At 34.5% G+C, this 24,231-nt stretch overlaps 2 protein-coding genes across 2 annotated transcripts; one reads left to right on the top strand and one right to left on the bottom strand.

Annotated features, from left to right (window-relative positions):
- The first annotated feature begins 2,154 nt into the window (after window positions 1-2,154).
- LOC126828241 (transmembrane protein 43) lies at window positions 2,155-14,283 on the top strand. The gene is made up of 12 exons (XM_050557903.2): window positions 2,155-2,320; window positions 2,793-2,963; window positions 5,184-5,318; window positions 6,193-6,287; window positions 6,424-6,473; window positions 7,529-7,598; window positions 8,005-8,075; window positions 8,674-8,798; window positions 9,135-9,206; window positions 9,608-9,709; window positions 10,395-10,512; window positions 11,270-14,283. Exons 1-12 carry the CDS (start codon window positions 2,306-2,308, stop codon window positions 11,494-11,496), a joined length of 1,251 nt encoding a protein of 416 aa, XP_050413860.2. The 5' UTR covers window positions 2,155-2,305; the 3' UTR covers window positions 11,497-14,283.
- Window positions 14,284-14,928: 645 nt separating this feature from the next.
- LOC126828244 (uncharacterized) lies at window positions 14,929-23,914 on the bottom strand. Its single transcript, XM_050557908.2, has 4 exons — window positions 23,556-23,914; window positions 17,952-18,340; window positions 17,260-17,449; window positions 14,929-15,923 (listed from the first exon to the last, which is right to left on the bottom strand). The coding sequence occupies exons 2-4, from the start codon at window positions 18,308-18,310 to the stop codon at window positions 15,813-15,815; spliced, it is 660 nt and encodes a 219-aa protein (XP_050413865.1). The 5' UTR covers window positions 18,311-18,340; window positions 23,556-23,914; the 3' UTR covers window positions 14,929-15,812.
- Window positions 23,915-24,231: the final 317 nt, after the last annotated feature.

Below are 24,231 nucleotides of genomic sequence, written 5' to 3'. Positions count from 1 at the left end.
TAGCCTGGAGGTCGGGTGTTCGATCCCCGCATTGGCCGAGAAAGTTCATCCAGATTTTCCAGCGTTGTTTCCCCTTGTCAGTGATGCAGGACGGAGGGCCTGACAAGGACAGCTGTCTAGTCGTTCGGATGGTACGGAAAACCGAGGTCCTGTGTACAAATTGGCGTGCACGTAAAAGATCCCTTGGCAGTTGGAATTCGATATAAGAGTAGACTAGTGCCGCTGCCCGGGCAAAATTTCCCTCATAGCACACTGTATGGCGTATTCCCGTCTTCATTAGCCCAGTTTAGGAGCAGAACAGTAGGACGTTAAACCCCATTTCATTTCATTTGTTTCGTTTGTTTTATAGTTCACAATTTCGTTTTACTTGTCTTCACTACACTAGGATCTGGAAGAGCTGTTATATAACCCGCCTTATGGATGATATGAGAGATTAGCCAGTGAAAGGGTCTATTACAAGTTTTTTGCGTGACTTGCACGGAACTGTGGGTAACCCACTAGAAATAGCAGCTCTGATTAGTTAATCAAATGCCCGACGTCATCAGATAAAAAGCTGACGCGACCTTCCACTACAACTGGTCAGATCTTCATGTAGTGTAGGTCATCGAAAGTATTAAAAAAAAAAAAACGAAATGAAGCGAAATATTGATCTATATTTTCATCAGATTGGGGGTTGTGGCTTACCCCTTAGAACTTTGTGCATATAAAAATTTGACTAGACTATTCCTTGAAAAAATAATGTGATATATTTGATACTGTACAACCCAAGCTACTATTCCTCGTCCATGGGCTTCACAAGATATGGGAATAGTGCTTCATATTGTAAGACGGGTTGTTGGGGTTGCCACAGCTATTCACATGACTCAAAGTTCAAGGAGAAGCCTACTAATTAAGACCCATTTCAGGTAGTCTAAAAATGCTAAGGGATCTCTTTTCCATCCCAAATCGCTTTTAGTAGAGCTGCAAACAAAATACTTTGTAATCCAAGCAGAGTTTATTAAGGTTGGAGAAACTGAGTCTATGACTAAAGTTCTGTGTTGATAGTACCAATCAATACAAACTAGGTCTTTCAAGACTAATACACGGGGATGTATGTACATACTCTTATTGGTTGGAGGGAACTCACTTGTTTTCTAATATTTATAACCTTTGATCGAACTGAAGATCACTGGGATGTTACATAACACACACAAGATCCATCACCCACTGTCATTGAATCGAGAATTGATGGGAGGGGAACCACAACAAGCAAGAAGATTAAAATTATAGACTGTTAGTCCAACCCATCCAAAAATGTGTGTCCAACCTCATAGGTTTTCTCTGGGTCCTGCGGTTTCCTCCCACTGCTAATGACCCCTACGTGCAAGCAAATTAATGAAATATAATTGAACAATATGTTAGTCCCGAAATGACCTGGTTTGTGTCAAGTGGACGTTAAACCCCATATGCAGTTGCATATTACGGTATGCATAATTGAATAGTTACAAAAAGAGTTAAGAACTCTTATTCAGCATATAACGCTAACTTGAAGTCCCTACCCTTAACACAGTTTAGACTAAAATGATTTAGACGGTTCTTGGGTCAGAACTTTGAGTATTATAGAAGATAATGAGCTATAGGAAATGAAATGGGATTTTTTTAAAATAAACAATATTTATTCAGAAACTGAGGGGATTGGGGAACAGGCAAAGCCTTTATAAACCCCTCTCCTGAAATGGGATTTACCCTCCGATTTTTCTGCACCAACCGGGCTATGGAAAACGAACATACGCGCTATTTCAAATTGAAGGATTCTGTTCTTTTACTAGTTACTTTAGTAACGAAAATATGAGAGCCCTACATAACAGAGCAGGTAGGGCTCTCATATTTTCGTTACTAAAGTAACTATTCTTTTACGTGCATATAAAGCTGCTAGCATATTTACCAAGAAACTATTATGGGTAAATTCAATGTAGGGTGGTTGGAAGGCGGAAAATGAAGAAGAGTACCTAGGCGATAAAAGTATATTTATATTAAACAACGGTTGTAATTTGATTAAATAGTTCATAAAAAAAACGTCTACTTTCGATTCTTTTCCACTTTTGATTTAGCACGGCTTACCGGAAGTTGATTCATGAAGGGAATTTCCCTTATCCACGCCACGTGACAGGAATTGGCCACTGTCACATTGCCCTGTAACATGTTTTGTTTACAACTTTAATGCACAGTAGATTCAGAGAATCGTGCTTGTGATTATTACGAATAGGTGTTAGATATTCTACGATTTACAAATTTATGTATTGGACATTACGGGTGCGCATCAGCAATGTATAGACAGCAGGCAAGTATCATCTAAAATGTTTTGTTCCATCCGGAATTGTCATTTTAATAAATATGAAGTTCATAATAATAATAATAAAATGTTTTATTGAGATTTAACAATTGTGCTGCACCTGGGCGCTATTGCACTTTCGTACCTCTACCAGTTCCCGTGGTACGAAAGTGCAATAGCGACCTGCACCTGTTCTGTTATCTCTTGAAATATAAAGCCGGATGTTACTCTCTATGATACGTGGATATAATGACATGTTTTCCCCAATCAGCCAATGTACATAATCTGTATTGTGTTCAGTATATTGTGGCAAGGGTGATCTGCCACACTGTACACTGTACACACACACCCTCCCCCCTCGATGTAACCTATTTTAAGTATTTATATTTTCTAGTTCTAGCTTATATAAGGTACATCATGTGTTGAAAAGTATTTTCATCAAATGAACATCTTTTAATTTTTTTTCTTCTATCTCTTAAAGTATCCAGATGATCCTGGCATGCACAATAACCAAGGCAGTGGCTACAGTCATACACGTGTATCTTATCGAAGGAACGCGTCATTTTGTGAAAGAATAAAGTCCAGTCTTGTTGCATTTGTAGCAGGTTTAGTTTTATTGGCAGCAGGAACTGGTTTACTATTTTGGAATGAGGTATACTTGTATAGTAATATTTACCCATATCTGGACTCCTATAATTAGCTATTTATAGCTATATTTAAGTTTGTTCATGGAACACCACCTCAATTTTTGTGCAAGTCTTGTAGAATTGGGTGATTTATGTTAGCTATGTGAATAATTACATTAGGTGAATATGAGCATTGTAATAATATTATGCCCTTGACCGGTTATTGGTTCCATATTCATGGACAAGGCATATCTCAACTGAAATGATTGATAAGTTGATACATAAAATGAGCTATAATATGATAAACACAGTTAATTTGTTTCAATTCTGGGTGAAAAACAGGATATCACATCTGACACGTGTGCGGGTAAAGTTACTACATGTAAATACATCATTAGGTTTAAGTAACTAATCACATAATTAATTGTATGGATTTGACCAATTGAATAATTAATAGCTGAGATCTGGGCATATATAACGAGCAGAACATGTGCTCTGGGGGTAGACTTAGAGAGCCGATACCATGTAGATTCATAGGGAGATATCGTTGAGGTTCAAGCGACACCATTATGGGTCAGTAGGGGTTGCATCCGTAAGCTCATTCTGCAAGTTGATGGGGTGGAGAGAAAGACATTTTAATTTTAACCCTGTAGAGCCCAAACATAGAATGGTCACGGGAAAAAAATATTACATGGTGGGTTTTAAGACCGGGGGCATCAACTAAACACCTTATACATAATTTTTTGATGGGCCACCATTTTTAACAATATTTGGCAATGTTGCATATTTGCAACAGCTGTTTATTGAGGGTACAATTCAGACGAGGTATAACATGGGGAAACCCCCAAATCAAGAAAACAAAATTGATATGAAATAATATTCTTTAATAGAAAGTTGAAAATTGAATGATAGAGATAGAGATAAATGGGGTTTAAAGTCCAGTCAACACAAACTAGGTCATTTCAGGACTAACATATGGTTTTTAATTCTATTTCAATAATTCGCGTCCACTCGACTCAAACTAGGTCATTTCGGGACTAACATATGGTTTAATTTTATTTCAATAATTCGCTTGCGCGTAGGGGTCTTTAGCAGTGGGAGGAAACCGGAGGACCCGGAGAAAACCCATGAGGTTAGACAGGCGACCCTACTCCTTGTCACGTACAACCAGGGTTTCGAAACCACGCCAGTTGACTCAACGAGAGGCTGTATGATACAGCACACACACGCTAACCATTCGGCCATCCAACCCCCCTGTGAAATAAACAAAATATGCCAATAACTAAATTCAATCATTCCATTTTGGATATCCCATAAAAGAGTTATTTCCCCCTATTTTGCCTTCACTAAACCCCAATGTTGCATATGTGCAACAACATTAAAAACGATTCTAAAGTAAAAATAATTCTATGAAATGCGGAACAATTTAGTATTGTAGTTACGCCCTCATATGTACCTATAAGAATAAGATATATGACAAGTTCAGCATTCACCTGGTATTTGTACATTAAGGGTCCAAAGATGAGGCAGTGACACAGCGTGACTTCACGTGGGGGCCGCCATATTGAGAGGCCTAGTATACATAGTGACTGATAGATGGAAACAATGTATGTTGCAGCTATGCAACACTGGGTTATAAGGGTTGCAATGAATATTAGGAAAAAATGTGTTGTCAATTTGAGTTTCTGCACTTACCAACCAGAGATATGTTGTATATATGCAACAAGGGGCGCATGTAGACTATTGTGTAACCTGCTTCGATATAAAATGTAGAAACGAACTGTTGTACTCTTGTTCCTGGTGGACAAACGTCTTACCTGCTGATAAAAATAAAAACACTACTTGAGTCCTAGCAACAGAAAAGAATTACAATAATGTAGGTCAGAGACAAGTTTTGACGATCACCGGTTAATAAAATCTGCAGCAGGAGAGGATATGCGTCCCACGATGGATGTGGTGAGATTTTTTGAGAATTTGCGATTTACACATCTGGCCGACGATGTATATTACTACAGTCTGAGATGATGAGGAGTTTTCTATCACTCGATTTGAAATATCAATTATGCATAAACTATCTTGGTTGGTTGGTTGAGTTTATAAAAATTTTGATTTGGAAATCAGTAGAAATGAGACCTATAAGAGTTAGAAAATATAGAACAAATGTAGAAATGATGAACAACTATAGTTTTATCCAGAAGTTATAAATTTTTTTTGCACAAAATGTCTTATTCTTCTTATTATTATAGGGTAGAGCCGTACAGAGGGCCCAATCTTTAGATGAAGGTTTAAGTGTCATAATACCTTTATCAACTACAGATGTAGCTTTTGAGGCTAATAATGGAAAGCTGGTTCATTTGTCAGGACCTTTATTTACAGAAAAGGTGAGATTCATTGCTTTTTAACAGGTAGGGGCTGCCATAGTCAAATTGTTACAGAATGTTGGTATCTCCAGTGTAAATCTTGGCATTGGACGGAAAAACAAGTCTATCATTTGAATGGTAAACTAGTGGTTTTACATAAGCTAAGCATGTTCATCAATCCCACTGCTGGATTAAGATCCACAGCGGCTGTAAGCACTTAAAAGATTTTGGTGCCCTGATATATATGTAATTCAAAATATAAACAACAATAAACCACAAACAACCGCCAAGCACATGATTGAGTTTTTCTGGGATTTTATACATGTCATTATTAATTGCGACAAAACAGGTAATGGTATGAAAAGAAAAAAAAACATTGAAAAATTAATTGAAAGTTCATAATTAATTTTTAAGTTAAATATTTTAAATTTTGCATTTAACACAGTAGACATTCTGAGGTGCCCCCATTGATATGATGCCCTAAGCACATGTTTATTTTTCTTAATGATTATTCCAGTCCTGCTCAATTTCACTGAATGAAATTAAAAAAAAAATGGTTGTGTATGCAAATTCTTAGTGCATATAACAGATCTCTGGTAGTTACAATTCGAAGAAGAGCAAAGGATATACTGTTGTCTAGGTCAAATTCACTGCTCGAATTGCCCACATGACTATCAGAATAAAATTACCATATGTTAGTCTCACAATGACTGCTGTATTGTGTTGGTTTCAAACTCCTAAGATAAATGCACTAAAAAAATTATACTATTTTCCATGACCAGTTTCTAACTGATGGTTGTTATAGTGTAATTATTCATTTTGTTTATTATATAACTAGGCTGTAACAGTGGTAATTCTGGTGTAACTATTCATGTTGTTTATTATATAACTTTAGGCTGTAACTGATAGTGATTATGGTGTAACTGTTCATGTTGTAAAGTTAAAGAGAAGAGCAGAGATGTTACAGTGGGTAGAGGAAAAACAAGTCAGGTTAGTAAATTAACAGATTATAAATTATATTCTGTTCAAAGTAATCAATCCTACATCTACTTTCATTTATAACTGGAGAATTATTTTTATGATTATCAATTTGTGTGACAACCCAATTTGTATTTATATTTTACAGGGAGTATAATGTAGGTTCTGAAGTGAAAGTAGAGACAAGTTATTCTTATTGTAAGTCAACCATAAATCATCTCAATATTAAATAAATGATTACTACTAGTAATGAAATTAATGGGGTTTAAAGATGGGTTCCGCGTACAAACTGGGTGATTTAATGGTATATATGGACTAAAAACATATTCAAACTAATTAATTTGTCATAATTTTGCTTCAAATCCTTCTCAAACATTGTAATTGTGAAGGAATGTCCTGCTATAAAAATTCGATCAAACCAGGTCATGTTTACGTCACGTGACTTACCTCTCTTGGAAGTCAGAGGAGCATTCATTGCATACATAAGACGATGTTGTCTTTAATCGCTTACTATTTATTACAAATATCGAATCCTAATTAAATTCTCGGATTATCCACTACCCGCGTCTTTTTCTGTCAGTTTTATCTCAGAAAGTGTTGGACGTCTAACTCTTCATAAAGTTTATCAACTTGTACATCAAACACTCAATGTTCGCGTGTGACCTTTGACATCACGCGTGCAGAAATTCCTAATTGTCAGGCTGTTGATTAGGGGAACCCTTACATTTTTGTCCTGTATATGCTTCATGAGTGTTTTTCGGGGAATCCAGTATTTTTCAAGTAAGATTGGATATCTCTACTTTCCATATATACCAAAATTACCATACTTTTATTGGAAATAATTCCACCCGATAAATACTTTTCTGGGAAGCCATCTTGAACATCATGCTTTTCTGCACGACCGGGCTTGTGAAGTGTGTATGGTGGAAATTTGGCCTGGACATTTTGAGTTGTAACTGTCAAGGGTTCTTTTACGTGCACACAAATGTGTACACAGGACGTGTTTTCTTTTTCTCGTCCCAGGCAAATGACTAGACACTGTTTCTTGTCAGACCCTTATTCCCTTACCACTGATCAGGGGAAACCATGCTGGAACATCCTGAGGAAGTTTATGGGTCAACACCGGGAGCAAACCTGAGATCTCATGGTTAGCGAGCAAGCATCTTATTCGCTGAGTCACCACAGCTCCCCAAATTTATACTTGTGTGAAGCTCTTTGGTGACTTTGTTATATATTAAACTATTTTATTTCAGCTTTGGAATGGAAAGAAGAACTAATATCAAGTGCATCATTTGATAGTTCGATTGGACACGAAAACCCCAAGTAAGTTGGAGATACGTTAGGACTTTTTATAGTTTAAATTGAATAGTATTTTGGGTTGCAGAAAGTTAAAAAAAACAAAACAATGTTATCCCTTGTGAAATGAAGTTAAGGGAGGATATTGTTAACGAAGCATATCTTATAAACCTTTCAAGATATAGTAGTTGACCAAGCGTAGACTTAAAGCACCTATCACAGACTTTGCCAAGAACAAATTATCACACAACGTATATAAACAAAGCCTGGGCATAAGGAACACCTGTCACAGACATTGTCAGAGATATTGTAGATGAATAAGTCATCTTGGTCCCATGGAGATTTTATATGTAGGCATAACTTAATTTTAGATTTTAATGGTATCACTAGCTAGTTGCTATGATATATATTAATGAGTTGCTTCTACTTTCAGAACCATGCATGTAAAATCTAACATATTTATTGCCAATCCAGTACAGGTTGGAAATTATCATCTTTCAGAAAGTAAGTAAAAGATGCACATTTCCACAAGGATATTTCCAATAAAAGTATGGCAATATTTGTATATATGCAAAGTAAAAATACCCAATCTTACTAGAAAAATACTGGTTTCCCTGAAAAACATTCCAATGGGAGAGCACAAGACAAAACTGTGAGGGTATCCCTAAAAAGGCAGACAATCTCTTGGAGTGACATAAGGAGTGCTTCTTATGTCTTGATCTAATGATCAATGGTTGTGAGAACATTTAAGAGAATTACACGTCCTGTAGACTTTGTGATTAACCGACTGAGATTATTGTGAAGCACATGTTTATCAAGTATATATAAGGATCCCTCTAAAACAGGATTTTGTTCATTTTTTAGAGGCATTTAGTAACTGGATAGAACACACACTTATGGAAAACAGCTTCAATATATTTAGGAGACGTGTTAGCTTGATAACATTGGGTGAATACTTTTCGAAATGTTGTCCAAATATATTAGTAGATGTTTTCCATAAGTATGTGTTATAGTTTATTATGATTTTGCTTTTAGAATCCCAAATCAATGTTGTAGTCACGTCCTTGAATATTTAGTTGTATATTTTCTTGCTTTGTTTCAGAACTGATAAGTTATATAAATGTATTTAAACCATTGAGTAATGAATTGGTCAATTTACCACAAAATTCTGGTTTGAAAATATATATGGGATATGTATATAATAGTTTTAATCCTCAACAACCTAAGGTATGACTCTTCTTTTGGCATTTTTGTTCTGGTAAAACTTTACCTGAGTTCATATTTTATTGTAATTATAATAATACACATATTATTGTCCTGACTATTTCCAGAAGCACATGTTAAATAAGGATATAGTTTCAAATTGCTAATGCCTTTTTAAGTTCAAATTGATGGATTGAATGCAAATGCCCCAGGATAGATTTGAATACAAATACTCTTGGATGGATTTGAATGCACATATACTTGGATGGATTTGAATACATGAGTAGCCTTGGGTGGATCTGAATAGGAATACTCTTGGAAAGATTTTGATTGAGTGTGGCTATTATTTTATTTGAATAGGTTGGTGATATAAGATTGATGTGGGAATATGCTGGTATCAGTGGAATGTCTATGCTTGGTATCACAGACCAGGTACTTTAACTTCAAGTGTTCTCTGTTCAACAAAAAGCTGAAAATTGGAAATATTTGCAAGGGATTTATTGAAATAAGAAGAGAAATATTTTTATCTTTTCTATCAATGGCTATTTTTTATAGTTAATTTGATACTTGTGGCCAAGTTTCTGTTCATTTTGAACAAGAAAATCATCTAAATCCTTGTAATCAAAGCTGATGAAGGGAACAGGTGTATTCCGAAATTTACTTATAGACCAATCCAGATTAATTCTTATTCTGCCCTTCTCCAAATCCTGGATTTTCCCTTGTAAACTAAGATTTGAGATTAATTGGGGGGGGGGGGGGTCAGTAAGATTCTGACTTAAGCAATCAAACTGGAAGTGAAATATATTTAAATGTCTGATAATTGAAATCTTCAGGTGAGTGTAATAGCAAGACAGTCAGGTACACATCTAACCAAATATGAAACCGAGGCTGGAGATGATTTAGAAATATTATATCCTGGTGTTTTAACTGCAAAGGTATATAGTTAAAATTTCATAGTCAAAATATTCTAATATAAACAAGGAAGTCTGTTCCTAATTGTAAAAGAAATTATTTGAACCATATATGCATCTGAAATGAGAGTGCAATCTGCCACTCCATTTGGCTAGTGACAGTGTTCACATGAGTTAGTGTATACATGCCTGATACACAACAATTTGTGTTCAACTATGGTATTCACACGAGGCAGGATAACGGTGGCCAAGTGGGTAAGACGCTGGTTCGCTAGCCTGGAGGTCGGGTGTACGATCCCTGCATTGGCCGAGAAAGTTCATCCAGATTTTCCAGCGTGGTTCTCCCTTGTCAGTTATCAGTGATGCAGGACGGAGGGCCTGACAAGGACAGCTGTCTAGTCGTTCGGATGGGACGGAAAACTGAGGTCCCTTGTACACATTGGCGTGCACATAAAAGATCCCTTGACAGTTGGAATTCGATATAAGAGTAGGCCGTAGTGCCGCTGTCTGGGCAAAATTTCCCTCATAGCACACTGTATGACATATGGCCGTCTTCATTAGTCCAGTTTGGAGCAGAACAGTAGGACGTTAAACCCCATTTCATTTTTTTAGTTTTATAGAACATCTGATAACATTTCTTATTTGAGGAGTTCACATAGCTAACAATATCTGTTGTACATTTGAATTTATTAGCTATATAATTTTATAGGAGATATTTGAACGTGAACATGTACAGAATAGTATGATGACATGGGCTATAAGATTTGGAGGATGGTTGATTATGTTTGTAGGTTTCGGATGTTTAACAAGTATTGTAACAACATTAGGTAAGTAATGAATAATGAATGAGAATTATGGAATCTTTCTGCCCCTCACATTGCATAGAAATAAAAGATACCCATGTTAAACTAGGAATGACCTAATATTGAGTGTAAATGATTTGTTAAACCCCACTCCAATATGAGACCTGGTCTTCCTTATAACCCTATGAACCATATATGTGAATATGACCATCACTATAGAACTTTGTACAGTGGTGATCAGAAATTGTTGCCAGATACTGGATATATATGTTTACATTACATCAGGGTGAATAAAATCATTAAACATACATTATGCAAGAGCTAAATCTGCCTATTTCAGGTCTTTCTTTAGGCCTGAAATGTTATCTGAATTATTAATTAGACATTAATTAACCTATCCAGGCCATAATCAACTCTAGATGGCAGTGCTAGCCTGCGATCTTTAGTGGATTGTAAGCCGATTTACTGCATAACTTTCCTTCTCAATTAAATGGATAATCGAGACTATGCTGTTTATCGTACTGACTTTAGTAATGATGACCGAGGCTTATGGGAATTTCTCGGTTCATAGTGGATCAATTTGAATGAAATTTTCACCAAATTGCCTTTACATTATCTAGTTTTTAACTATTATAGTGAGAACTGCCAACTCGTTACCGAATCTCCCATAATGTATCTTTAATAGATCACCCAAATTCAGCTTTTTATTTTCATTTAAATTAAAGATGTCTGTGCTTTTAACTATCTTTGCATTAAAATTGTAACTATTTTTTACTTGTAGTTGATTGGATACCAATAGTACGAGATCTGGTTGCTATGGGAGTTGGTGCCATGAATACAGCATTATCAGTTAGTCTTTCTATAACAGTCATAGCCATTGGCTGGATTCGGTATCGACCTATGTTAGGTTTTACCTTATTAGGAATAGCTTTATTACCCTTACTTGTCTCAAAATTACGGCGATCTCGACCCACCTCATCAGGCTATAATAGAAATTATTATTCTTAGTGTAAATTATCTTTGTATATATTGTTGCTTGTAGAATGTTTCTCCCACCTCATCAAACTAGAATAGAAATTATTATTCTTAGTGTAAATTATCTTTGTATATTTTCTTTGTATACATGTATATGGCTGCTTGTAGAATGTTTCCATCCAAAAATCAATGAATGCTATTCCATGCCAAAATATGCGTGATTGTACAATCCTCAAAAAAAAATTTATACAGAATTTTTATAGTCACCAGCTGATGTGAAATGTTAATGAAGTCAAACCTCCTGTAAGGTATATCCTTACATTATCATTATTAAACTGAGTGTTAAATAGGCTTTGTTTATTGTCTGTTTCCATCAAGGTGATGTCACTGACAAAATATATCTCGGCTTTAATTTATATAGCTTTTATTAAACCTTCACCGAAACCTTTTATGATATAATGATATAATATTCCATCAAATGTTGATTGTCTGTTGATCAGAACAAAAATTGAATATTAACATATATTTAAAAAGATTATCATCTTAACCCTGAAAGTATTAATGAAGTAAGTAGAAAGCTGATGTTTTACTTGATCTCTTGAACTTCATGAATAATATTAGGCTTGATCATTCAGGTTTATTAATAGTTTTTAATTTTGGTCTGAATCATATTTTGTATGTTTGTTTATTTTTGATGAAATATTATTACATACATTTGTCTATTTTTTAAAAATTCTAATACTTGGCAGTTCTTTTGTTAGATATGCAACAATAAATTATAGTTAATTATTACTAAAATAATGATAAAACGTTTCTTGAACTGCTTTAAAAAATATTCCTTGGAGGTCAAGAAGAAAGAGCTTCTACTAAGTGTGCAACTGCTTCCAGTCCTAGCTTTAATAACAATATAAGATGGTTTTTTTTATAATATTTTCACTGAACACCAATCTAACTAAATTTAGATTACAATTCCATTTTGTTTGGGTGGTTCTCTTTTTTGACAGTACATTGTAATGAACCAACTTTCTATCATCATGACATTTATATCAGACAATAGTAATCCAAATAATTATTACCCTATTTAATCAATCAGAATCTTCCTCATATAAGCTTTCCCATAATTCATCACAATATGCAGCCCTGTATACTAATGTATGGTAGTCAGTTTGATATGTCAAAAATTTCATATGATGTGAATGCCAACTTTAAACATTGTCAGATAAATCAAAATGAAAGTAGTTATCTGAATTTAATCAGATTGCTGTATGGACCTATAGTAGAAGTTTTGTATTGAAACATAACATTTTAATGCTTTAAATATTTTAGTTTTTTTGTAATACAGATAGCTAGCTGATAGATGCTTTAATAAATTGATATATGGTTGTTATTGTTATATAGATTAACTGATGGTAACATATTGATCTAAGTTTATAAATTCTGTGTTAATGTTTTGACAATGTATGTTTGATAATTTTAAATTATTTGTAGATTTTATGATTAGTAATGCATTTAAATTATGAAATTATTGGTTTTAGATTTTAACCCAGTTAATTACATATATTTAATTTGTTTATTTAATAATTGTTACATTCCTACAAACTCCCTCCCATCCATGCAGTATAAGTTAGTTGTCCCACTATTTAATGTTTTTGATCACACTTTCGGTTTTGATCACAATTTATGCACACATTTGACCTCTGTATAAACTTACAAATGGCATGTCTCATACATTTATCTGAATTCTTCATCAATGAAATCAAATTCGTCTTGATAAAAATTTACAATTGAGTTATTCTGAAATCGTCAAACAGGTTGAAACTGTATATCATTTGATTTGCTTGAGAGAAAGCCTTCATCATTGTGAGTTGCACTAACAATTGTTTTGATTTTGCTTTGTATTTTATACATTTGTTTATATTTAAACATACATTATGCAAGAGCTGAATCTGCCTATTGCAGGTCTTTCTTTGGGCCTAAAATGTTATATATTAGACGTTTATGAACATGAAAAGACCTTTTATCAACTCTCGATGCCATCTTATGTGTTGGATTTTTACTGCATTTGAATCCGAATTACTGCTCAACGCTCATTGATGATTTAATCCAAAAATGGATAATCGAGACTATGTTTTTTTATTGTACAAACTTTAGTAATGATGATTGAGGCTATGGGTAAAATTGAAATATCTTGGTTCAGAGTGGAGCAATTTGACTGCCATCTCTTTATCTAATCTTCCATAATGCCCCTTTAATTAATTGAATAAGGGTGTAGTTCTAGTACATGTAATATGTATTGTGAATTAAAACAATTCACTGAAGGTCTATTGGGTAAATATTTGATATACAACTAGATATTCAACCACCATAAATCAACAGTCATGTCAGTACTGAGCATGGAAGGTGTGACTCTTTTCAAGTCAATAAATCAGTCTAATAAGAAAATATCACTGTTGAAGAGATCCACCAGCCAGACATTGTTGAGCCAATGGTAGTTGTTAGAGATTTATACCTAAATCTTACATAATGTATTGACTACTCGAACACTGAATTATTTAGTTTATAGATGAATGATTACAGTACTCACATAACTTAGTATGTGAATATATTTTATATAAGGATGTAACCATTTCTATAAATACATCTATTATTTTCTCTGATATTTGGGAGTGTCTGATGTTTGAGTCAATGTGATATACATATATACACTGACTATGAGGGTATTAAGATGAATTGATTCTTGCCACACTAACATAAACCATAATGTAAAACTAATGTAATTTATTTTATTTTTGAAATAAATTGTTTTCTTTGTTTGCCATTTTTAGTAATTAATCTTTCTTTATTACACATTCATTATCCACGTGCAGTATCATCACTTAAATCATCCAGTAGTGTTAGATCATACTGTTGACCAAGACCATTCCTCCAGATTTTTTACCGTGATATCCCCTTGTCAGAGGTGCAGGACAAAGAGCTGGGTAAGTAACAGTGTCTAGTCATTCGGATGGGATTAACCGATATACCACATACATGTTAGCGCGCACCTAAAAGATCCCTTGACAGTTGGAATTTGACTAGGTGTAAGTGGAAAAACTGCTGTTCAGGGAAAATTTCCCTTGTAGCACAATGCATGACATATGCCCGTCTTCATTTGCCCAGTTGATGCAGATCAACAGGACATTAAACCCCATTTCATATATTTTTTACATCATCCTGCAAGCATTCCCTGTGAACTCTAAATGATTTATAGGTGGCATGGATGACCTATGGGTGACATGGATGGCCTATGGGTGGTCATAATTAATCTGGGTCTTATTGTTAACATTGTCTCTCCTGTTTGAAACACTACGAACATCAACAAATTACAAAATATTACTTTATTAACAAACTTTAAAAATCTTTAATTGAGAAGATAATATTTAAATAAACAAACAAATATTTCTAGAAAAAAATAAAACCATCAGGTACATATATTTAAATAAATAAACAAATATTTTGATTTTATTTTGTGTCCCAGTTTTAAAATGAGAAGTTACATTAGGCTTCTAATAGTTTTAATAATTAAATTTCCATTGTTCCTGTAAATTATTCCATGTCATTTCCTATGAAAAAAATCAAACATTTTGATTCTTAATTCATGCTTATTCCTTTTTGATCTTGGCCAAAAATAAATTCTCAACGTATTGATTTGTTTTGTGAGATGACAATCTAGTGTTGTTCAAAATTTTACGTCTGTAGATATAATTGATTGTGAGTTTCTGTTATGAAACGAATAACACGTTAGATCAACAAAATCCAATAGCTTTTTGTATTGTGAAGGTCTAAATTCAGTTAGTTTTTCTATTTGAAATATATTTGGTTATTTTACTGTGATATGATAATACTGACAAAGTTAATCACAGGTTTGGAATAAAAAGTTTTAAATGCTTGTTACATTCACGAAAAAAACATATACAAAAGTGAACAAGCATTTTTTCATTGTCCTTGTCCCAAAAGAATACAAAATGCAACTCTGAAAAGATATCATGCACATCCACATTTAATAAATAACTAAATATTGTATATAATATAATGCACAGTTTGATTAAGTTCATTTTTACATTAATGGCTTGAAAGCCTTCAGCGTCTGTTAACATCCAATGAAAAGTCTTGTTACAACACTGGGACTTCCAATATGATAGACATATTTGCACAACAAACGTGGTTTCAGTATAAGGCAGGTGTTGGTACAAATACCAACAAAATTGTTGTGAGGCTCTTCTATGTAGTATTGGGAACACACTATAATGCAGATTTAATCTGTAGACGTTGCCGTTATATTGCTGTCCCTGTACAGATATATGAGCTCCTTATTTTAATGTACAGCTCCAGTTGATTGGATTATATCTCATTATTTCGCGATCATATAAATTTTCCACCGTACGTTTCTGTTTTAATAAATCCCACTGCTTCTCCATCAACTGAAAATAAAGTAAAATTATTAACTGACATTTTAGTATGTATAAGAAATTACCTTTTGCCAAATTTTTGGTCAGATAAAATCAGCCCTGTAACTAGGGGGGAGTGGAGGGGCAAAAAGTTTCGCCCCCCCCCCTGTGAAAAAATTGTCAACCATAAAAAACTCCTAGATATACAGTGTCTGTCAATTTCAAAGCACCCCTGAGAACACTTCCCGCCCCCTCGTTGCTCTGAGATTGTTACAGTCCTGGATAAAATGAGACATATTTGTGGGTATAATAATAATCATCTTATTTAGTGCTGGAATTCCAACCAAAAGACTGCTCATTGGGGCAAATTACAGCGTCGTTAAATCATTAACAGAATGACTGTCAGAATAGTTCTGTTTTTAAGTTCCTTTTAAATGATTTTATATTGTCAATGTTTTTTACACTTTGTGGTAAAGAGTTACCAACAATGGGAGCAGCGAACTAGTAAGCACGATCAGTACGATTTTACTTTGATGAGGGTACCATTAGTAAATCTTTAATCTTTAATTGCGAGAAGGGCAGTAATTGGTAAGAAGTTTTTTTTAGTTTTAGGTAACCTGGAGCAAAATCACAGTGGAGACAGGTGTAAGTTAAAACAGATATTTTAAAAACAACTGAAAGCCTGTGTAAATCCTTGAGGACCGGGGTTATGTGTTGACTTTGTTCTGGTTATGATTCTCGCTGCTTTATTTTGGATAAGTTTGAGTGGATTTAGCACCAAGACAGAAATCTGGTAAAGGAAGGAATTGCACTAACATTTTGGCTTTTACAGTCTGATTTTCCCAGTGTTATAAAGATGAAAGTTTACAGCACAGCACGGCATGTTTTAGTTATAAACTTTTTCATGTTTAGCTCTTGATCAAACATTACCCTCTGATCAAACATTTTTTGTTGCTTGTTAATTTCTTGCAAAAATCAAAGGCCTTTTTAACCATATATAGCATTCAGCACTTCTTATAATTGTAGCGGGGTTGGATGGCTGAATGGTTAGTGTGCGCGCGCCGTATCATAAAGTCTGTCATTGAGTCGACTGGTGTGGTTTCAAATCCCCGGTTGTACACGACAAGGAGTAGGGTCGCCTGTCCAACATCGTGGGTTTTCTCCGGGTCCTCCTGTTTCCTCCCACTGCTAAAGACCCCTTCACACAAGCGAATTATTGAAGTAAAATTAAACCATATGTTAGTCCCAAAATGACCTAGTTTGTGTCAGTGGACGTTAAACCCCATTTCTATCTCTCTCTCTTATAATTGTAACGGTAAGCTCAGTATGAAATCATTATAATACTTTTAAAATTACAATGTCTACGTACCATTTTGTTGTCGTCTCGGAATCTTTTTAAATAACTGAATTTATTACTTTGATCTTCAGAATCTTTTTGTAAACATTGTCGATCATACTCTACAGCTCGTTCACTTTCCTGTACTTTTTCCACCAGATGGCGCCGTTTCCACAAATCTTGATCTGTCATCTGTTGTTTTAATACTTCTCGGAAATGTTTGCTGAAAATACAAGTAAAAATTTAACAGACATTCTTACAGAGGTAATTAAAGTAAAAATGCTCTATATCGACCAAACTCCTTAACACTGTCTCTGTACATGACGAGGGCTCTGTCACACATAACAGTTTGACATTTTAATGCCTGCTGGCACAAAGCTTGATTGCAGTTTTGTCAGCATGTGTACAGGGGAAATTGTAGTCAAAGAAAAAATCTATCAACAAAGAATGATTCAACAAGGAATATTCACATTCCAAATTACAGATGATATCTAATTGTCATGCCCCCATAATAGGATTCACTCGGGTACCAGTTTAGGTCTTGACATCAAAACCTGATCATCCAGTCCTTCATTTTCAGCAAGTAGTCCTAGAACAAGAGGGATCTGTACATCCTCTCTGTATCAAATTCCCCACTGATATGGAGTGCAAGAGCACAAGCAAAACTACATTCAAATTTTGAGTGGCTTCATTGGAATTTGAAAACTGATATAATTTAAACTTACTTGTATGATTCTCTTTCAGCAGGATTTCCATAAAAGGCTTTTGACCAGGCCGAATGATATCGTTCATGTTCACGTTGCTGCATTAAAATACGTCTACAATCATTGTGGTAATGTTGCGGAATCGTTTCCCAGCTGTCATTAATACGTTTCCGTGGCAACAGGGGACCAATTGGATTAATCCTCGCAGGAGTTTGAATATAATCCCACTGATTGGACAGATTTGCTGGAGGGTAGGGACCATAAATAGATACTGATGTGTGAGATCGACTGATTGGTTGAGGGAGAGAACATGTTCTACTCCTTGTCAAAGGTACCGGTACAGGTGTGCTGGCTGGAGTTATTTTTGGCAAAGATGTCATTTTGATTCTTTATGATGTGATTACTAACACCTGAAAGAGAGAAAGGATTTGATTAATTAACAAATATTGGCTAAGACAATCAGTCTGCCACTCAGATGAGCTGCATACTCTGCCTAGACCAGGTTATCGCGAGGTCAGGTAATATTTGAAACCAGCGGCTGCCAGGCAAGATACGCCCACAATTTGTAAGAGATGGATAGAGAACTTAAGCTAAACAAAAAGTGATTTTTTTGACAATCAAGGGCCATAATTCAGGCAGTTACGATCTGATATGCGCGAATATCGACAGGAACCAAGATCTTTGGGTTATAAAGATATATTTCAGATCAAAATCGTGACTTCTAGAGGTTCTGCAACCTTGATATACCACATATTTACACTATTTGCATACGAAGGGCGGCAATTTTATCCGACAGTATTGGTCCCATTTTCACGAAATGCAAACTCAGCCATGATTAGGGTGTAACGGTGATATATTCAAACGTTTTTTTCAATCGGATAAAAATTGTGACCTCTAGAGGGACCACAAGCTAAAAACGTGATTTTTCTTACAATCAAGGGCCATAATTCAGGAAGTTATATAAACATGCATTTCAAGTCTCATCAAGATCGGATCAAAATTGTGACCCCTAAAGTGTCCACAAGCTAAAAACGTGATTTTTCGTACAATCAGGGACCATAATCCATGCAGTTATAATCCGATATATGCCAATATCAAAAGGAACCGAGATCGTTGGAAGATAAACCTATATTTTAAGTTTCATCAAAATCGAATACAAATTGTGACCTGTAGAGTGTCCACAAACAAATTGTGGATAGACAGATGTCCCGACAGACAGGGGCAATGACAATATACGTCCACATGAAAATGTGGGCGTATAAAAACTGGTATCAGACAGTTTCTAAAGCCTTCAAGATATACATTTTGTGATAATGAATTGAGGTCAGGGTCATGTTTCACAAAGCACACCAATGACTTACACGCACGTAAATCAACAATTTACAACACAACTCTACTAAACTGTACAGAACTTTATGCACATTGGATCACAGCATCTGCATTTCTACTCTAGCACAACCTCTGATGTCAACTGGTCTAATATGAAAATAAACAGATAGGAATGTTTTGGTGGGGTTGTACCATTGTCAAACTGTTCAAGTAAATTTACCCAGTCACAGGTGGAATTTTGTCATGGCAGCAACTTATTTCCTTCACTTGAAATGAAATGAAATGAAATGGGGTTTAACGTCCTACTGTTCTGCTCCTAAACTGGACTAATGAAGACGGGCATACGCCATGCAGTGTGCTATGAGGGAAATTTTGCCCGGGCAGCGGTGCTACGGCCTACTCTTATATCGACTTCCAACTGCCAAGGGATCTTTTACGTGCACTCCAATGTGTACACGGTACCTCGGTTTTTCGTCCCATCCGAACGACTAGACAGCTGTCCTTGTCAGGCCCTCCGTCCTACATCACTGACAAGGGGAAACCACGCCGGAAAATCAGGATGAACTTTCTCAACCAATGCAGGGATCGAACACCCGACCACCAGACTAGCGAGCCAGCGTCTTACCCACTTAGCCACGTTCCTTCACTTGAAGGGCTGGATTAATGTGGGCACCGACTGGGATGCAGCCAGGGGACCAAATATTAAAGGGACATCCATATTACCATAAATAAATACACGTCATGTTCTGGTAGAGAATCTTGTTATAGCAGTGACTGCATTCCACTTGCAGGACTGGATTAAACAGGGGGGGGGGGGGGGGGGGACTGGGCTGCTGTCAGGGACCCAAATTAGTTCTAAGAATAATTATTTGTACCATAAATAAATATGTCACAGCTACATTAAGGCAAACAGGGGGCATACTGACATGCAAATTGCATTTTGTGTGGGTGGGACAGACAACGACCAGAATATGCCCCATTTTCACTGTTGATGCATGCGCCCTAGTGACATTTTCTGCCAGTGGTCCCATACATGCTTAATCCAGCCCTGTTCGTACACACAGGATATAAATTAGTTTGTTCATCTGAACAGTTTAACACACATACATGTTATCCCTGCAGACATTAGAGATATTATTATTATGTTATTATCAGCTGGTTAAAAACCTTCATTGGCTTGGCTTTTGAATAGGTAGAGTGAATGTGTGGGTTATCTAGAGGTTAACTATAGTTTCTAATATTACCCCATATTTGTTACCAGACACGCAAATATAACTGAATTAATTAACCAAAATAATGCTGGCCTCCCTTCCTCTGTCCCACTTTAAAATATTTTGTGGCCATCCTTTCTCAAAAATCATACATACAACACTGGATACTATATAAAATTAAATACATTTATCTAGCCATTAGGTATGGTGTTGATTCATTAACCAAGGTCATTGTACGAAAGTAAGACGCTAAAACCCATTTCTTTTCATTTCAATAACATTTATTTTCTTGGTGAATAATACGTCTTATTTTAAATCAAATAAATTCAGTAATAAGTTTTTTTTTAAAAGAAACCCCAGTTGACTAGATTAAAATTTATCAATATGAATAGAAACTGATTGACTGTCTATTTACATAATTCTATATATATACTAAATGTATTGACAATAGATTTAACAGGTAATATCCCGGTACCTACTTATAAAGTTCTATGTCTTTTATATAATATTCTTTATTTCTTTTTAATCAACTGGGTATAACCTATGGTGCAACATGTGTAAACACATACACTACATATAGGCTTTAATTATAACATGTTTATTATAATAAAATAACTGACTAAAGACTGGTTTCAGTTAAAAAGAAAGTTACTCAAGTGTTGTTAAAAGTAGGCCTACTCCACCCAACTGGGTTTTTTATTTTAAAGATTTATTTCATACATTTTTATGGTCTTCATTTCAAAGGGTCATTATTTTATACGGTTTTGTGGTATTTATTTCACAAGTTTTTATGGTCTTTATTCCACAAGTTTTTATGGTCTTTATTTCACAAGTTTTTAAGGTCTTTATTTCATAAGGTTTTATATGGTCTTTATTTCACAATGTTTTATGTTTTATTTCATAAGGTTTCATATGGTCTTTATTTCACAATGTTTTATGGTCTCTATTTCATAAGATCATTATGTCATAAGTTTGTATAGTCTTTATTTCAAAGGGTCTTTATTTTATACGTTTTTATGGTCTTTATTTCATAAGTTTCTATGGTCGTTATTTCATAAGTTTTTGTGCTCTTTATTTCATAAGGTTTTAAGATCTTAATTTCATAGGGTTTTATGGTCTTAGAAAACTATCTAATTAAATTACCAAACTGGAATGAAGTGGCATTTAATGTCCTTCTGCTACTTTTCTGCATTAACCAATTTAATAAGTAAAGGAAGATGAACAATAAAATAAGAAAACTATAAAACCTTGTATAAAAGATTCATATTCATACTAATAATATGTAACTAAATAAGGAATAGAATCCCATATCAAATAATTATAGCGCAATCAACTATTGGGTTGTTAAAAAAAATCAATCTAGAAGAGTACACCCCAAGGATATATATTTAACTTTTGGTCTCCTAACACCAGCACCCCCTACAATTAATTACAAATGAAATGAAATGAAATGGAGTTTAACGCCCTACTGTTCTGCTCCTAACCTGGGCTAATGAAGACGGGCATACGCCATACAGTGTGCTATGAGGGAAATTTTGCCCGGACAGCGGCACTACAGCCTACTTTTATATCAAATTCCAACTGCCAAGGGATCTTTTACGTGCACGCCAATGTGTAGACGGGACCTCGGTTTTTCGTCCCATCCGAACGACTAAACTGCTTTCCTTGTCAGCCCCTCCGTCCTGTATCACTGACAAGGGAGAACCACGCCGGAAAATCTGGATGAACTTTCTCGGCGTGCAGGGATCGAACACCCGACCTCCAGGCTAGTGAGCTAGCGTCTTACCCACTTAGCCACGTGATCCCCCAATTAATTACAATTTGTTATAAAGTCTCTAGAAGAGTACATGCCAAGAATATATTTTCAACTTTTGCTCTCCTACTACCACCCCCTACAATGAATTACAATCTGTTATAGGATATTAATCTGTTCATAATTGGAAAAGAATCTATTATAAAACATGTATAACAATACCTGTGTTTATAACAATTTATGTCAAACCATGGTAATAACTGATTACTAATCCATAAATCTATAAATTTTCTCGTTAATTTACGGATATGATGTCAATCAATATTTTAACACCAATATCCGGATAATCTATCAGCTTTTCTCGATAAAGTATTATTTGTTCCTAAAACCAATTCATGAAGATTGGGCTCTTATAAAGGGAAGATATCATTTTCTTTGTTAAATACAATGTATAAATTCAACAAGGAATTGATCAGGGTTTAATAAATAAATAACACTGTATCAAGGTTTATAACTGAGATACATTTACATTCATTTTTTTTATTTTCTGAAGTTTCAAGAGCAATGCAAAGATAGAGAATTTTAATTCTGAAAGTGGCATTTTCAGCCATTCTTCTTCAAATTCAAACTTTTTAGGCTTCCATGATTCATTTGATTTAATCAACCAGACATTGTATTATGTTGTTTATTTTCAACAGATTGAGTTAAATATGTATAGTCTATATAGCTTTTTATTTTCTGGTTATCATGGGTTATCCTTAAAAAGCAGATTATTCATGACATATTATAAATCAATCATTTTGTACTTTTGGGTATTTTTCATTATCATGAAGGTATCTCATGGTTCTTAGAATAAATAAATAAATAAATAAATAAATAATTTATCTTTTACCCATATTAATTCCCCTTTCTGACTAACAACATTTTGCCATACTTTTACAGTGCATGACTTTATTACATGAAAATTAACTGAAGACATTTAATAAAAATATTTTTCATAGCTTTGAAAATTATAAAATGTCCCAAATAACAATATCTCATCCATTTCCTAGTGATTTTGATATTAATTTGGATTTACATTTGTATTTCTCCTATTTTATTTTAACAATATTTTTAAATTTTCTCCAATTTTATTTTAACAATATTTTTTAAAATTATTATCAACAGCAAGACTTTAAAGTTTGGTATTAGCATGACGTATTTTATGCGTTAAACCTTGGGTTGAATTATGTATTGTTGGGTATAATAGACTTGTTTATTCTATACAGCATGTTTAATAAACTTCAATCAAAACCATAATAATAAACTACTAGTGTATATAGACTTACTTACCATCAACATTATTATTATCTACCTAATAAAACTTTCTATATCTACTAATATATAACAATGAAACTACCGTTATACGCTCAATACACTGTCACAGGGGACACTTGCTATCACGTGATGACAACGTCGCTAGGTTACCTAAGTTGCCTCGTTCTAGCGTTAATCTAAGCGTGTAATACAGGGTATTATTCCCACTTGTTTATCTCGGAATTAGTAAATACATACTTATTGTCCCATGATCAATATTGTTTAACTCTTATTGTTAAATATAGATCGACTTAAAGTCTACTTGAAGCTAGAGTACAATACACACATTATTATCTTAGATCGCTTCGTTTACTCTTATACGTGATGTGGGTAAGAAGTACGTACTGGATTAAACCGATAAAATGTTTTTGCGCTTTATAAAATCGCATACTGGGATTTTCAATTTTAATTTATATCAAAGAGAGATGGAGTGATTTAATTCAGCAAAGTCAATCGTAAGGAAATATCATCTGAAAAAGCGGTATATTATTATATGCCTGATGATCCCCGTACGCCGTAGTGGGTGAAAGCGCTAACTAAGATGAAATTAGTTTTTTCTTTCTAAAAACCTCATATTTCTATACTTTTACCCGAGAGTAGAATCTTTTATTTATTTTATATATCGTGATCGTTGTGCATATACAGATCTGTA

This window comes from Patella vulgata, chromosome 7 (genome assembly GCF_932274485.2).
Source record: "Patella vulgata chromosome 7, xgPatVulg1.2, whole genome shotgun sequence".
NCBI classification, from domain to species: domain Eukaryota; kingdom Metazoa; phylum Mollusca; class Gastropoda; family Patellidae; genus Patella; species Patella vulgata.
This window is presented reverse-complemented; position numbering and strand designations above follow the sequence as displayed.

Bases quoted from the DNA above. Each gene is read 5' to 3' on its own strand.
- LOC126828241 (XM_050557903.2), top strand. The intron at 8,076-8,673 runs GTAAGTAAAAGA...GCTTTGTTTCAG, and splicing joins AAATTATCATCTTTCAGAAA to AACTGATAAGTTATATAAAT. The intron at 9,710-10,394 runs GTATATAGTTAA...ATAATTTTATAG, and splicing joins CTGGTGTTTTAACTGCAAAG to GAGATATTTGAACGTGAACA.
- LOC126828244 (XM_050557908.2), bottom strand. From the start codon at position 18,310: ATGACATCTTTGCCAAAAATAACTCCAGCCAGCACACCTGTACCGGTA. The intron at 17,450-17,951 runs GTAAGTTTAAAT...TTGTATTTTCAG, and splicing joins GCTGAAAGAGAATCATACAA to CAAACATTTCCGAGAAGTAT. The intron at 15,924-17,259 runs GTACGTAGACAT...CTTTATTTTCAG, and splicing joins TCCGAGACGACAACAAAATG to TTGATGGAGAAGCAGTGGGA.